This window comes from Oncorhynchus clarkii, chromosome 16 (assembly GCF_045791955.1).
Source record: "Oncorhynchus clarkii lewisi isolate Uvic-CL-2024 chromosome 16, UVic_Ocla_1.0, whole genome shotgun sequence".
In the NCBI taxonomy this organism is placed as follows: Eukaryota; Metazoa; Chordata; class Actinopteri; order Salmoniformes; family Salmonidae; genus Oncorhynchus; species Oncorhynchus clarkii.
In genome coordinates, this window is record NC_092162.1 from 20,062,244 (window position 1) to 20,078,036 (window position 15,793).

The window sequence follows — 15,793 nt, forward strand, 5'->3', positions numbered from 1 at the left end:
ATTTTTATTGTTTAGCATAGTTTAAAGTGATCTCATGTCTCACCTCAAATGACCTTTCTCTATCTCTCTCTCTCTCCCTCCCTCCCTACATCCCTTCCCACCCTCCTCCTCCACCGTCCTCTCACCCATGCCGAAGGTCTGTTTCTCACGGCGCTGAGAGTGGGGCTGCTGGGCAGGCAGCAGTCTCCTGACGTTCTTGATCGCCACGCTCCCGTAGTCTATCTCCAGGATGTGGCCACTGCGGCTACTGGCAAATCTATTGGAAACAAGGAAACCGAAGTCTTCTGAATTAGAAAATTGAGCACTTATGGCCTCCTCTCCGGAGAGTGGGCGGGATTAGGTACTTTAGATTGGGTTATTAGGGGATTGAGTGGTGTGGCTCCAGCAGGTGAGGTATCAGTCACTCAGAGGCAGTGATGTGTGGATCTTTTCAAACCTTTCATAGGCTCAGCGGGAGAGAAGTAGAGAAGTAGCGGGAGAGAAGCAGAGAGAGAGAGAGAAGTAGAGAGAGAGAGAGAGAGAAGTAGAGAGAGAAGTAGAGAGAGAAGTAGAGAGAGAGAAGTAGAGAGAGAGAGAGAGAAGTAGAGAGAGAGAGAGAGAGAGAGAGAGAGAGAGAAGTAGAGAGAGAGAGAGAGCGAGAGAGAGAGAGAAGTAGAGAGAGAGCGAGAGCGAGAGCGAGAGAAGTAGAGAGAGAGCGAGAGAGAGAGAGAAGTAGAGAGAGAGAGAGAGAGAAGTAGAGAGAGAGAGAGAGAGAGAGAAGTAGAGAGAGAGAGAGAGAGAGAGAGAAGTAGAGAGAGAGAGAGAAGTAGAGAGAGAGAGAGAGAGAGAGAGAGAGAGAAGTAGAGAGAGAGAGAGAAGTAGAGAGAGAAGGCACTGGGTTCTGATTCCACAAAATGGAACTACGCAGGGCTTGGAGGAAGACATAAGTAAGCTCACAGTTTGGAGAGCCAAATTTGCACATGAAACAATTTAAAAATGTTCTTCCGCCATGTATTAAGGTCAAGGTAATTTATCTTAGATGGTAAAATGCTTAGTGGGTCAGATTTAGCCTCGTAAACACCAGACAGTCACGCTGCGCTATCAGCAACATTCATGTAAGCTCGCGGGATCAGGCAGCTTTGTGAGCTTTGCGAGATTTACTGCAGAAGGGTTTCTAGATATACTGTGACATTTACACCCTTCCAGAAGTTATAGACTGCATCTCAAAAATGGTACCCTGTTCTCTCTGTAGTGTACTACCTTTGACCAGAGCCCTGCACTATTTGGGATGCAGCCATAGCCTACCTACAATATATGAAAAGGTTAAAAAAGCTGAAAGGAGTGTGTGGACTCACAGCGTGCGGTCCTCAGGCTCGCGGTCAGCAGAGTGACCCTCCTCAAAGGCCACGTCGGTGAAGTCCAGGGCATGGTACTCCCCCAGGTTGACCGGACAAGACCGCAGGGCCCCGCTCCGCACACGCCACAACCGAACGTTATCCCGACCACAGGACACCATCCTGGAGCGTAAATACACAAAATAACATATTTACATTTTGGCTATTTAGCAAAGGAAAAAAAAAAATATATATATATATATATATCATAGTGACACAAACTCAAGATGACAGAATGAACACATTCCTACACCCATTTATTTGAACCTCTATTGAATCCTGAAAGAAGCCTTACATATTTGTATTTATTATGGATCCCCATTACTCTTTCTGGGGTCCAGCAGAATTAAGGCAGTTTATACACTTAAAACATTACAATACATTCACAGATTTCACTGCCTGAGGGCACACAGAACACACTGTGTGGCATCAGGCCCCTACTCTACCACTACCACATATCTACATGACTAAATACATGTGTATGTATAGTGCGTATGTTATCGTGTGTGTGAGTGTGTGTGTGTGTCAATGTTTGTGTTGCTTCACATATTGAAGTATGACAGACTAACGTTACCGTGTGTCATCAAAGAAGGCAATCTTCATGGTCTGTATGTCCACGTCGGTGTGTGCTTTGGCCAGGACAGACACCTCTCCTCCTTTAGTGACACGCAGGGTGTTCCACACAACCACCATCTGTGGAGGAGCGTTAAAAGAGTGAAAAGATTTGACATGGGCCCGCAGGTGCTCAAAAGTTCTATAGCTGCACCATTGAGAGCATCATGACTGGCTGCGTCACTGCTTGGTTCGGCAACTGCAAGGCACGACAGAGGGTAGTGAGTATACCCACTGCTGCTACCGTCTATGATACATCCTGCTCCCTAGTCACTTTAACCCGACCTAAACTCAGCAAAAAAAAAGAAACGTCCTCTCAATGTCAACAGTGTTTATTTTAAGCAAACACGTGTCAATATTTGTATGAAACAAATACAAGTTCCACATCCTGTGTATAGCCACGCTATTTTCCACATCCTGTGTATAGCCACGCTATTTTCCACTCCCTGTATATAGCCATGCTATTTTCCACTCCCTGAATATAGCCATGTTATTTTCCATATAGCCATGTTATTTTCCACTCCCTATATATAGCCATGCTATTTTCCACTCCCTATATATAGCCATGTTATTTTCCACTCCCTGTATATAGCCATGCTATTTTCCACTCCCTGAATATAGCCATGTTATTTTCCATATAGCCATGTTATTTGCTACTCCCTGTATATAGCCATGCTATTTTCCACTCCCTATATATAGCCATGTTATTTTCCACTCCCTGAATATAGCCATGTTATTTTCCATATAGCCATGTTATTTTCCACTCCCTGTATATAGCCATGTTATTTTCCATATAGCCATGTTATTTTCCACTCCCTGAATATAGCCATGCTATTTTCCACTCCCTATATATAGCCATGTTATTTTCCATATAGCCATGTTATTTTCCACTCCCTGTATATAACCATGTTATTTTCCATATAGCCATGTTATTTTCCACTCCCTGAATATAGCCATGTTATTTTCCATATAGCCATGCTATTTTCCACTCCCTGAATATAGCCATGTTATTTTCCATATAGCCATGTTATTTGCTACTCCCTGTATATAGCCATGCTATTTTCCACTCCCTATATATAGCCATGTTATTTTCCACTCCCTGAATATAGCCATGTTATTTTCCATATAGCCATGCTATTTTCCACTCCCTATATATAGCCATGTTATTTTCCACTCCCTGAATATAGCCATGTTATTTTCCATAAAGTCATGCTATTTTCCACTCCCTATATATAGCCATGCTATTTTCCACTCCCTGAATATAGCCATGTTATTTTCCACTCCCTGTATATAGCCATGCTATTTTCCACTCCCTGAATATAGCCATGTTATTTTCCACTCCCTGTATATAGCCATGCTATTTTCCACTCCCTGAATATAGCCATGTTATTTTCCATATAGCCATGCTATTTTCCACTCCCTATATATAGCCATGTTATTTTCCACTCCCTGTATATAGCCATGCTATTTTCCACTCCCTGTATATAGCCATGCTATTTTCCACTCCCTATATATAGCCATGTTATTTTCCACTCCCTGTATATAGCCATGTTATTTTCCATATAGCCATGTTATTTTCCACTCCCTGTATATAGCCATGTTATTTTCCATATAGCCATGTTATTTTCCACTCCCTGAATATAGCCATGTTATTTTCCATATAGCCATGTTATTTGCTACTCCCTGTATATAGCCATGTTATTTTCCACTCCCTGTATATAGCCATGCTATTTTCCACTCCCTGTATATAGCCATGTTATTTTCCACTCCCTGTATATAGCCATGTTATTTTCCACTCCCTGTATATAGCCATGTTATTTTCCATATAGCCATGTTATTTTCCACTCCCTGTATATAGCCATGCTATTTTCCATATAGCCATGTTATTTTCCATATAGCCATGTTATTTTCCACTCCCTGTATATAGCCATGTTATTTTCCACTCCCTGTATATAGCCATGTTATTTGCTACTCCCTGTATATAGCCATGTTATTTTCCACTCCCTGTATATAGCCATGTTATTTGCTACTCCCTGTATATAGCCATGTTATTTTCCACTCCCTGTATATAGCCATGTTATTTTCCACTCCCTATATACTGTATATAGCCATGCTATTTTCCACTCCCTATATACTGTATATAGCCACGCTATTTTCCATATAGCCATGTTATTTTCCACTCCCTGTATATAGCCATGTTATTTTCTATATAGCCATGTTATTTTCCACTCCCTGTATATAGCCATGTAATTTTCCAATCCCTGTATATAGCCATGTTATTTTCCACTCCCTGTATATAGCCACGCTATTTTCCAATCCCTGTATATAGCCACGCTATTTTCCAATCCCTGTATATAGCCATGTTATTTTCCACTCCCTGTATATAGCCATATTATTTTCCATATAGCCATGTTATTTTCCACTCCCTGTATATAGCCATGTTATTTTCCATATAGCCATGTTATTTTCCAATCCCTGTATATAGCCACGCTATTTTCCAATCCCTGTATATAGCCATGTTATTTTCCACTCCCTGTATATAGCCATGTTATTTTCCATATAGCCATGTTATTTTCCACTCCCTGTATATAGCCATGTTATTTTCCATATAGCCATGTTATTTTCCACTCCCTGTATATAGCCATGCTATTGTCTACTCCCTGTATATAGCCATGCTATTTTCCATATAGCCATGTTATTTTCCACTCCCTGTATATAGCCATGTTATTTTCCACTCCCTGTATATAGCCATGTTATTTTCTACTCCCTGTATATAGCCATGTTATTTGCTACTCACTGTATATAGCCATGTTATTTTCCACTCCCTGTATATAGCCATGTTATTTTCCACTCCCTGTATATAGCCATGTTATTTTCCACTCCCTGTATATAGCCATGTTATTTTCCACTCCCTGTATATAGCCATGCTTTTTTCCACTCCCTGAATATAGCCATGCTATTTTCCACTCCCTGAATATAGCCATGCTATTTTCCACTCCCTGTATATAGCCACACTATTTTCCATATAGCCATGTTATTTTCCATATAGCCATGTTATTTTCCACTCCCTGTATATAGCCATGCTATTTTCCACTCCCTGTATATAGCCATGTTATTTTCCAATCCCTGGAACCAGTTTATTTTTTTTTTTTTACAAAAGGATAGATTTAGAGTTCGATAAACTTGGATTTTTCAGCAGGTACATACACAGGATGGTACTCTCCACAGCATGGCCTTTGCTCCAGATCAAAACTCCAAACCTACAACCTAATTTTGACTAAAATTAACCAGAGAGATTACTGCTTCCAGGGTTATTTTTCCAAGCCTTATGGAGGGTGCTCTAGCAAACAAACAGCAGAGACCTGAGGACACCATCCAACCTGGAACTGAGTGAGCAGTGTTTGGTCTGATGCAATTTTGAAAGCCAAGAACAAAAATAGAAAATTAAAAATAAAGTACATTCCAATGATATATTTTATATGGACTGAATGCTGAGTTAAGGCTCCCAGGCTTGCAAGGACAGACCAGATACAAATTCAATTAGCATGAATGTGTGAAGTAAAGGGTGTCGAGGCCTTTGGGCCCAACAAGTGGCAGGAGTCTTTGAAGCATCCTCTGAAGCCCCCTCCTGCTGTTCAAAGACCATCCACTGGCATTTCCTACAAGAAATCTGCCTCCAGAAATAAAAGCTTCTCCCAAGTGGGCGTGACACCTACTCCCGTTGCCTGCTGCACTGCTGCTTGGATTCCACCTGCCGATCTGTTCACCGTCTGCCCTGGCCTGTCTACCCCTGTCTGGTACAAGTACCCCCACCATACTCACCCCTCTCTCCCGAGCTTTCGCTCACCTCCAGCACTCATGCACTGTTGGGCGAGTGACTCTGAAGTCAATATATATTTTATTTGTTTCTTGTGCATTTTGCTATTTGCCTCATGACTCCTGCATACTTTGTTGACTACAAACTTTCTTTACCCAACTGTGGGACAGACTGTTTGTTCCCACACTCGGGACTCTGACCCTCTATTGGTTACACTGTCTTTTGGCCTCCCATCCTATTCTAACCACCTCTCACCGGCTTTGTATTCATGTTACCTGATGGAATTGCTGTTCAATATGATCTTGTTGCCATCTGATGCATATGCAGATGTCATAAATCAGCACTGCAGAGCTCTCCCTGCAGAGCTCTCCCAAATTCTGACTTGTGCTCTGATATCTGCATCACTGATTTCTACACTCGTAAAAGCCTGGGTTTTCTGCACGTTAACACTAGAAGCTTATTACCTAAAATGGATAGATTGAAAGTGTGCGTTCACAGCTCCAATCCAGATCTGTTGGTCATGACGGAGATGTGGTTAAGGAAGAGTGTTTTGAATACTGATGTTAACCTTCCTTGTTATAACCTTTTTCGGCAAGACAGATCTTCCAAAGGTGGGGGAGTGGAAATCTTTACCAAGGGTCACCTTCAGTGCTAAGTTGTCTCCACCAAATCTGTCCCCAAACAATTTGATTTGCTGGTTTTAAGCATTCAACTTTCAAATAGCTCTTTGTTGGCTGTTGCCGGGACTATAGTCCTCCATCAGCACTGGTCTGTACCCTACCTGCCCTAAGCTCTCTCGTGGCACCTTAGAATAAGTCTGAACTTGTCCTGCTTGGTGACTTGAACATGCTTAATGCAACCGCTGTGTCAGATTTTTTTTTTTACTTTACTGAAAAAGCATAATCTGAGAACGGTGCTTAGAGCCCAAACCAGCCAGAGAAATATCCGCCATGTTGGGTAGTCTACATTATTCATAAACAGCATTATAAATATTCACTTACCCTTGATGATCTTCATCATAATGCACTCCCAGGAATCGCAGTTCCACAATAAATGCTTGTTTTGTACGATAATGTCCATAATTTATGTCCAATAGCTTCTTTTGTTAGGGCGTTTGGTAAACAAATCCAAATGCGCAATCTGGTCCATTCGGACTAAACATTCAAAAAGTTATATTACAGGTTGAAGAAACTTGCCAAACTAAGTATAGAATCAATCTTTTAGGATGTTTTTATCATAAAAGTACAATGTTCCAACCGGAGAATTCCATTATCTTTTGAAAAGCAATGGAACGACAGCTACCTCTCAAGTGAAAGCGCGTGACTGAGAACGAGGCTGTAGGCAGACCACTGACTCAAAGAGCTCCCATCCGGCTCCACATCACAGTAGAATCCTCAAGTTTCTAAAGACGGTTGACATCTAGTGGAAGCCTTAGGAAGTGCAACAACCAATATCCCACTGTGTTTTCAATAGGGTTGGGGTTCAAAAACTACAAAGCTCAGATTTCCCACTTCCAGTTTGGATTTTTTTCTCAGGTTTTTGCCTGCCATATGAGTTCTGTTTTACTCACAGACATAACTCAAACAGTTTTAGAAACTTCAGAGTGTTTTCTATCCAATACTAATAATATGCATATATTAGCATCTGGGACTGAGTAGAAGGCAGTTCACTCTGGCCATGCTATTCATCCAAAAGTAAAAATGCTGCCCCCTATCCCAAAGAAGTTAAGGAGATGTGCATCAATATTTCCATGTCTAAAAATGGTATTTTCATCAACATTTATAATGAGTATTTCTGTGAATTCACATGGCTCTCTGCAATATCACTGCATGTTTTGGAACTACTGAACGTAACACGCCAATGTAAAATAAGATTTTGGGATATAGATATGAACTTTACCGAACAAAACATACATGTATTGTGTAACATGAAGTCCTATGAGTGTCATCTGATGAAGATCATCAAAGGTTAGTGATTACTTTTATCTCTATTTGTGCTTTTTGTGACTCCTCTCTTTGGCTGGAAAAATGGCTGGGTTTTTCTGTGAGTTGGTGGTGACCTAACAATCGTTTGTGGAGCTTTCACTGTAAAGCATTTTTGAACTCAGACACTGTGGCTGGATTAACGAGAATTGTATCTTTAAAATGGTGCGGAACCCCAGTCCTAGACAGGTTAAACCACCTGACCAAGTCCTAAAGCAAATGGGACTCCCTAAATCCTTCTCAGATTATCACCAATCCCACAAGGTATGACTCCAAACACCCAGAAAAGGCTACTCTCCTCAATGTTATCCTCACAAATAATCCTGATAAGTATCAGTCTGGTGTTTTCTGTAATGACCTTAGTGATCCCTGTTTTACAGCATGTGTTCGTAATGGCTGCTCAGTGAAACGATCTGTCCTGATTTGTCATAGACAATTGCTAAAAAAACATTAATGAGCAAGCTTTCCTAGCCTCTAAAATGGTATAGAATCCGCTTGATCCCCTCTGTCGAAGACACTTGGACCTTCTTATTTTATATTTTCAGTGGTATTGTTAACACACCCCTATAAAGAAAAAAATAAGTAAAAACAGGTTCAGCCCCTAGTTCGACCGTGATCTTGCAGAGTTACTCCACCTCAAGAATTGCATTTGGCGAAAGGCTAGGCACATGTCAGGTTGACTAGCTATCATTCAGGCAAATGAGAAATGAGTGCACTCAGGCCAACGTTAGTTACTTCAAGGAGCAGTTCTCTTTTTGTGGGTCTAACCCAAAGCAGTTCTGGAAAACAGTTAAAGACCTGGAGAATAAACTCTCCTCACAGCTGCCCATGTCCCTTAATGTTGATGATGTGGTTGTTACTGACAAGAAGCACATGGCTGAGCTCTTTAATCACCACTTCATTAAGTCAAGATTGCTATTTCACTCAGCCATGCCTCCTTGCCCGTCCAACATTTCCTCATCTCCCACACTCTTCTAATGTGACTATCCCCGATGCTTCTCCCTATTTTTCCCCTGCCCCTCAACAAAGTTTCTCCCTGCAGGCAGTCACTGAGTCCGAGGTGCTGAAGGAGCTCTTTAAACTTGACCCCAAAAAACATCTGGGTCAGATGGTTTAGACCCTTTCTTCTAAGGTTGCTGCCCCTATCATCGTCAAGCCTCTTTCCCCTTTCTGGGAGGTTCCCATTGCTTGGAAGGCAGCCACGGTCCATCCTTTATTTAAAGGGGGAGATGAAGTTGATCTTAACTGTTCTATTTTGCCCTGTTTATCAAAAGTGTTGGAAAAACGTGTCAATCAACTGACTGGCTTTCTTGATGTCAATAGTATTCTCTCCGGTATGCAATCTGGTTTCCGCTCAGGTTGTGGATGTGTCACTGCAATCTTAAAAGGTCCTCAATGATGTCACCATTGCCCTTGATTCTAAGCAATATTGTGCTGCTATTTTTATTGACTTGGCCAAAGCTTTTGATACGATAGACCCTTCCATTCTTGTGGGCTGGCTAAGGAGTATTAGTGTCTCTGAGGGGTCTTTGGGCTGGTTTGCTAACTACCTCTCTCAAAGAGTGCAGTGTATAAAGTCAGAAAATCTGCTGTCACCAAGGGAGTACCCAAAGGCTCGATCCTAGTCCCCAAGTTCTTATCAATTTACATTAACAACATACCTCAGGCAGTAGGAAGATCTCTCACCCATTTATATGCAGATGATACAGTCTTATCCTCAGCTGGCCCCTCCACAGATTTTGTGTTAAATGCTCTACAACACATATGTCAGAGTCAAGGCCCGCGGGCCACATCCGGCCCGCAAGAAGGTTTTTTACGGCCCCTGGGATGATCTTGATTTATTATTAGAACCGGCCCGCAGCAAGCCGGCAGCCCGCAGATCTTTTACACGCACCAATACTACATTTCCCACAATGCAAAGGTGACGCACCGAGCAGTAGGCTGCTTCATTTCAATATTTATTGGCACAGCAGTCGTCAGCATCACAGTAAAATTAACTTTCAGATACCCATCAAAAATGGCAAAACGGAAGGTGGATACTGAGAACCGGGGGTTTCAAACAAGGTGGGAGTCGGAGTATATGTTCACGAAGGTAGCTGGAAAACCTGTGTGTCTTCTGTGTGGAGAAAGTGTGGCGGTACTGAAAGAGTATAATCTGAGACGACATTATGAAACGAAACACGCGGACACACACGCAACTGTCAAGGCCAGTTTTATTTTGGCAGAAGAGATCGCTAAATCAGCCCGGCCATTTACGGAGGGGGATTTCATCAAAAACTGCATGATTAAAGTTTGTGACGAAGTTTGCCCAGAAAAAAGGCAACTCTTTAAATGTGAGTCTGAGCAGAAACACCATTGCCGAGAGAGTAGACCAGTTGTCCATCAATCTAAAAGAGCAGCTTGTGAAAAAGGGAAAAGATTTTATTGCATATTCCTTGGCTGTGGATGAGAGCACCGACATTTCTGACATTGCCCAGTTGTCAATTTTCATCCGCGGAGTGGACTCCAACCTAAGCGTGACAGAGGAGTTTTTGGCTTTACGTCCTATGCATGGCACAACTACGGGGCATGATTTGTATGAAGAGGTGTCAAGATGTGTAAATGAGATGGAGCTGCCTTGGGAAAAACTCGTGGGTTTGACAACCGACGGAGCACCTGCGATGTGTGGACACAGGAGCGGACTGGTGGCGAAGATACGGGAAAAGATGCAAGAGGAAAACGCGACAGGTGAGCTGACAGCTTATCATTGTATCATACACCAGGAAGCGTTGTGCGGTAAAGCCTTGAAAATGGAGCATGTAATGAGCATCATCACGCGCACAGTTAACTTTATCAGAGCCAAAGGTTTGAATCACCGCCAGTTCAAGGCATTTCTGACGGAGTTAGAAACGGAGCATGGTGATTTGCCTTATCACACAGAGGTGCGATGGCTAAGCCAGGGAAAGGTGCTTCAAAGATGTTTCGAGCTTCGTGAGGAGATTTGTCTGTTCTTGGACAGCAAAGGGAAAGACACAACACAACTCCGAGACGAAATGTTTCTGTGTGAAATGGCTTTTCTGTGTGACATTACGAGTCATCTGAATGCAATAAACTTGCAGCTGCAGGGTCGGGATCGTGTCATCTCTGATATGTACAGTACAGTGAAGGCATTTAAAACCAAACTGACTCTGTGGGAGACGCAGATGCGGAAAGAAAATTTGAGCCACTTTCCCAGCTGCCAGACCATGAAAGAGAAGCTCTCTACCAGTGCGTTCCCGAGCACACAGTTGGCTGATAAAATAGGTATGCTTGCCGCTGACTTTCGACGCCGATTTGCTGACTTTGAAGCACAAAAAAGCAGGTTGGAACTGCTCGGTAACCCATTTGCTGTTGACGTGGAAAGCTCACCACCAAACCTCCAAATGGAGTTGATTGACCTCCAATGCAATGATGCACTGAGGGCAAAATATGCGGCAGTGGGTGCTGCGGAGTTCGCCCGTTTCCTCCCCGGCACAATGCCCCAGCTGCGCATCCAGGCTGCTCAAACGTTGTCTATGTTTGGCAGCACATACCTGTGTGAACAACTGTTTTCTTTGATGAACCTGAACAAAACATCACACAGAAGTCGACTTACTGCTGAACACCTCCACTCAATTCTGAGGATTTCTTCAGCTCAGAGCCTTACCCCGAACATTGATGAACTTGTGGAAAAGATGGGACACCACCAAGTATCACCCTCAACCTCAAACAAGTGAACATTACTGTGCAATCACATATTTAGAGTTTTTACTCAGTTCAAGTTTAAAAGTTAAAATTTAATATTTGTTTTCACTGCATGTTACTTCTCCTTAAACAAAGTGTTGTTTTTGATTAATAGATTTTTGCACTTTATTTTTTTGTATTTCAATCCAATTATATTTTAAAAATATTTCAGTTGAGTGGATGATAGAAAATTGCTATTATTGTTTTTTCTTTGAAGTAAATTTAGCCCACTTTTGCTAAAATAGAAAATATAGTCTACTGATGGTGCCTTGAATACCGGTTTCTTTCATTTAATGTTCATGTTATGGGGATATTTATATAAAGGAAATTTGTCTTTTGTGTCTGTTGAAAATTAAAGATTACTGACAGAGCCATAAGAAAATATTGCTTTATTTATCTGATCATATTGTAATATATTTGTTAGGTTTTCAGTAGGTTCAATTAGGTTCACTAGACTATATGCGTCATTTAAAAATTTTTCAATGAACATTCGAACAGTCCGGCCCTCGTCTTGTAGCTGATTTTTTTATTTGGCCCTCCGTCCATTTGACTTTGACACCCCTGCTCTACAACAAAGCTTTCTTAGTGTCCAAAAAGCTTTCTCTACCCTTAAGCTTGTTTTGAACACCTCCAAAACAAAAGGTCATATGGTTTGGTAAGAAGAATGCCCCACCTCCCATCTCTGAGGGTTTAGAGCTTGAGGTAGTCACCTCATACAAGTACTTGGGAGTATGGCTTGACGATGCATTGTCCTTCTCTCAGCACACATCAAAGCTGCAGGGCAAAGTTAAATCAAGACTTGGCTTCCTCTATCATAATCGTTCTTCTTTCACCCCAGCTGTGAAAACTAACCCTGATTCAGATGACCATCTTACCCATGCTAGATTACAGAGACATAATTTATAGATCGGCAGTTAAGGGTGCTCTCGAGCGGCTAGATGTTCTTTAACATTCAACCATCAGATTTGCCACATATGTTCCTTATAGGGCACATCACTGTACTCTATACTCCTCTGTAAACTGGTCATCTCTGTATACCTGTTGCAAGACCCACTGGTTGATGCTTATTTATAAAACCCTCTTTAGGCCTCACTCCCCCCTATCTGAGATATCAACTGCAGCTCTCATCCTCAACATACAACACCCGTTCTGCCAGTCACATTCTGTTAAAGGTCCCCAAGTGCCACCAGAGACTCTGGGTTTGAGCCCAAGCTCTGTCGCAGCCGGCCGCGACCGGGAGGTCCATGGGGCGACGTACAATTGGCCTAGCGTTGTGCGGGTTTGATTGCGTCGTCCGGGTTATTATATTCCAATTGTTTTAAAATCATGTTTAATTAAATGTACAGTGCCTTGCGAAAGTATTCGGCCCCCTTGAACTTTGCGACCTTTTGCCACATTTCAGGCTTCAAACATAAAGATATAAAACTGTATTTTTTTGTGAAGAATCAACAACAAGTGGGACACAATCATAAAGTGGAACGACATTTATTGGATATTTCAAACTTTTTTAACAAATCAAAAACTGAAAAATTGGGCGTGCAAAATTATTCAGCCCCCTTAAGTTAATACTTTGTAGCGCCACCTTTTGCTGCGATTACAGCTGTAAGTCGCTTGGGGTATGTCTATCAGTTTTGCACATCGAGAGACTGGCATTTTTTCCCATTCCTCTTTGCAAAACAGCTCGAGCTCAGTGAGGTTGGATGGAGAGCATTTGTGAACAGCAGTTTTCAGTTCTTTCCACAGATTCTCGATTGGATTCAGGTCTGGACTTTGACTTGGCCATTCTAACATCTGGATATGTTTATTTTTGAACCATTCCATTGTAGATTTTGCTTTATGTTTTGGATCATTGTCTTGTTGGAAGACAAATCTCCGTCCCAGTCTCAGGTCTTTTGCAGACTCCATCAGGTTTTCTTCCAGAATGGTCCTGTATTTGGCTCCATCCATCTTCCCATCAATTTTAACCATCTTCCCTGTCCCTGCTGAAGAAAAGCAGGACCAAACCATGATGCTGCCACCACCATGTTTGACAGTGGGGATGGTGTGTTCAGCTGTGTTGCTTTTACGCCAAACATAACGTTTTGCATTGTTGCCAAAAAGTTCAATTTTGGTTTCATCTGACCAGAGCACCTTCTTCCACATGTTTGGTGTGTCTCCCAGGTGGCTTGTGGCAAACTTTAAACAACACTTTTTATGGATATCTTTAAGAAATGGCTTTCTTCTTGCCACTCTTCCATAAAGGCCAGATTTGTGCAATATACGACTGATTGTTGTCCTATGGACAGAGTCTCCCACCTCAGCTGTAGATCTCTGCAGTTCATCCAGAGTGATCATGGGCCTCTTGGCTGCATCTCTGATCAGTCTTCTCCTTGTATGAGCTGAAAGTTTAGAGGGACAGCCAGGTCTTGGTAGATTTGCAGTGGTCTGATACTCCTTCCATTTCAATATTATCGCTTGCACAGTGCTCCTTGGGATGTTTAAAGCTTGGGAAATATTTTTGTATCCAAATCCGGCTTTAAACTGCTTCACAATAGTATCTCGGACCTGCCTGGTGTGTTCCTTGTTCTTCATGATGCTCTCTGCGCCTTTAACGGACCTCTGAGACTATCACAGTGCAGGTGCATTTATACAGAGACTTGATTACACACAGGTGGATTGTATTTATCATCATTAGTCATTTAGGTCAACATTGGATCATTCAGAGATCCTCACTGAACTTCTGGAGAGAGTTTGCTGCACTGAAAGTAAAGGGGCTGAATCATTTTGCACGCCCAATTTTTCAGTTTTTGATTTGTTAAAAAAGTTTGAAATATCCAATAAATGTCGTTCCAATTTATGATTGTGTCCCACTTGTTGATTCTTCACAAAAAAATACAGTTTTATATCTTTATGTTTGAAGCCTGAAATGTGGCAAAAGGTCGCAAAGTTCAAGGGGGCCGAATACTTTCGCAAGGCACTGTATATATTGAAAGGTTTCTAGTTTCCTCAGTTAATTTATTCCATTTCTTTATTGCTCTAAATCGAAATGTTATTTTGCCTATTTCTCTTTTCTGTCTGGATAACACATAGATAGATGGTGGACAATCTACTCCTAGTATTTATGGAATGTCTGTCTCTTACCAACTGAATACCGTTGTGAATAGAACTTGGCCGTTTTAAATGATGTATATTATGAAATAAAATAAGCATGTTTTTTTCAATTATCCTATCGATTGATGACCAACCAAGAACACTGCGCATGACTGCAACAGAATAACCATCTATCTCCCCCTTAAAACAATCCTTGCTGCTTTGTTCTGTGCATTCTGCAGCCTCCTAACTTCACTTAATGATGCATTTCCCCAGACCACAGAACAGTAGTTCACCTGACTCTCAATTAATGCTTGTGTTATTTGCTGAATAATATTTCCTGGTAAATATTTAGCTATTCTTCTGATTATGCATGCTGTTTTAATATTTTTTTTTATACATAGATTAGTTATTTGAGATGATCATGATAAGCAGTTGTCTAGCTGCACTCCCAATTGTTTGGTTTCTGCCACTTCTTCAATTTGTACTCCTCCCATACTTAATTGTATCCCATGCTGTTTTGGCATTTTCCTAGTTGAACAGACCAACATAACTTTGGTTTTCTTGATGTTTAAAACAAGTTTGTTTTGGCAAACCCACTCCCTGATATTCTCCAAATCTCCTTGTAAAGCTTGCTGTACCTGTTTAACCGATTGGCTTGCTGCATAAATTGTAGTATCAACTGCATCAAATATAGTAGCTTTAGTTTCAGCTAAGGCATAGGGAAGATCGTTGGTATATATTAAATAAAGAAGTGTCTCAAGGCAGCTGCCCTGCGGTATTCCACAGTTTAACACGAGGGGAAGAAAATGAACCATTGATATAGGTGAACTGTTTCCTGTCAGTTAGATACAGTGGGGCAAAAAAGTATTTAGTCAGCCACCAATTGTGCAAGTTCTCCCACTTAAAAAGATGAGAGGCCTGTAATTTTCATCATAGGTACACTTCAACTATGACAGACAAAATTAGAAGAAAAAAAAATCCAGAAAATCACATTGTAGGATTTTTAAGGAATTTATTTGCAAATTATGGTGGAAAATAAGTATTTGGTCACCTACAAACAAGCAAGATTTCTGGCTCTCACAGACCTGTAACTTCTTCTTTAAGAGGCTCCTCTGTCCTCCACTCGTTACCTGTATTAATGGCACCTGTTTGAACTTGTTATCAGTATAAAAGACACCTGTCCACAACCTCAAACA

General features: G+C 41.5%; 1 protein-coding gene across 1 annotated transcript in view; it reads right to left on the reverse strand.

Annotated features, from left to right (window-relative positions):
* Positions 1-15,793, reverse strand: part of LOC139368157 (WD repeat domain 90) — a 58,610-nt gene that overhangs the window by 23,724 nt on the left and 19,093 nt on the right. Inside the window, exons 15-17 of the mRNA XM_071106758.1 lie at positions 1,948-2,066; positions 1,335-1,496; positions 126-256 (exon numbers count right to left, since the gene is read on the reverse strand). Coding sequence (XP_070962859.1) covers positions 126-256; positions 1,335-1,496; positions 1,948-2,066 — 412 coding nt within the window. The remainder of the gene's footprint in view (positions 1-125; positions 257-1,334; positions 1,497-1,947; positions 2,067-15,793) is intronic.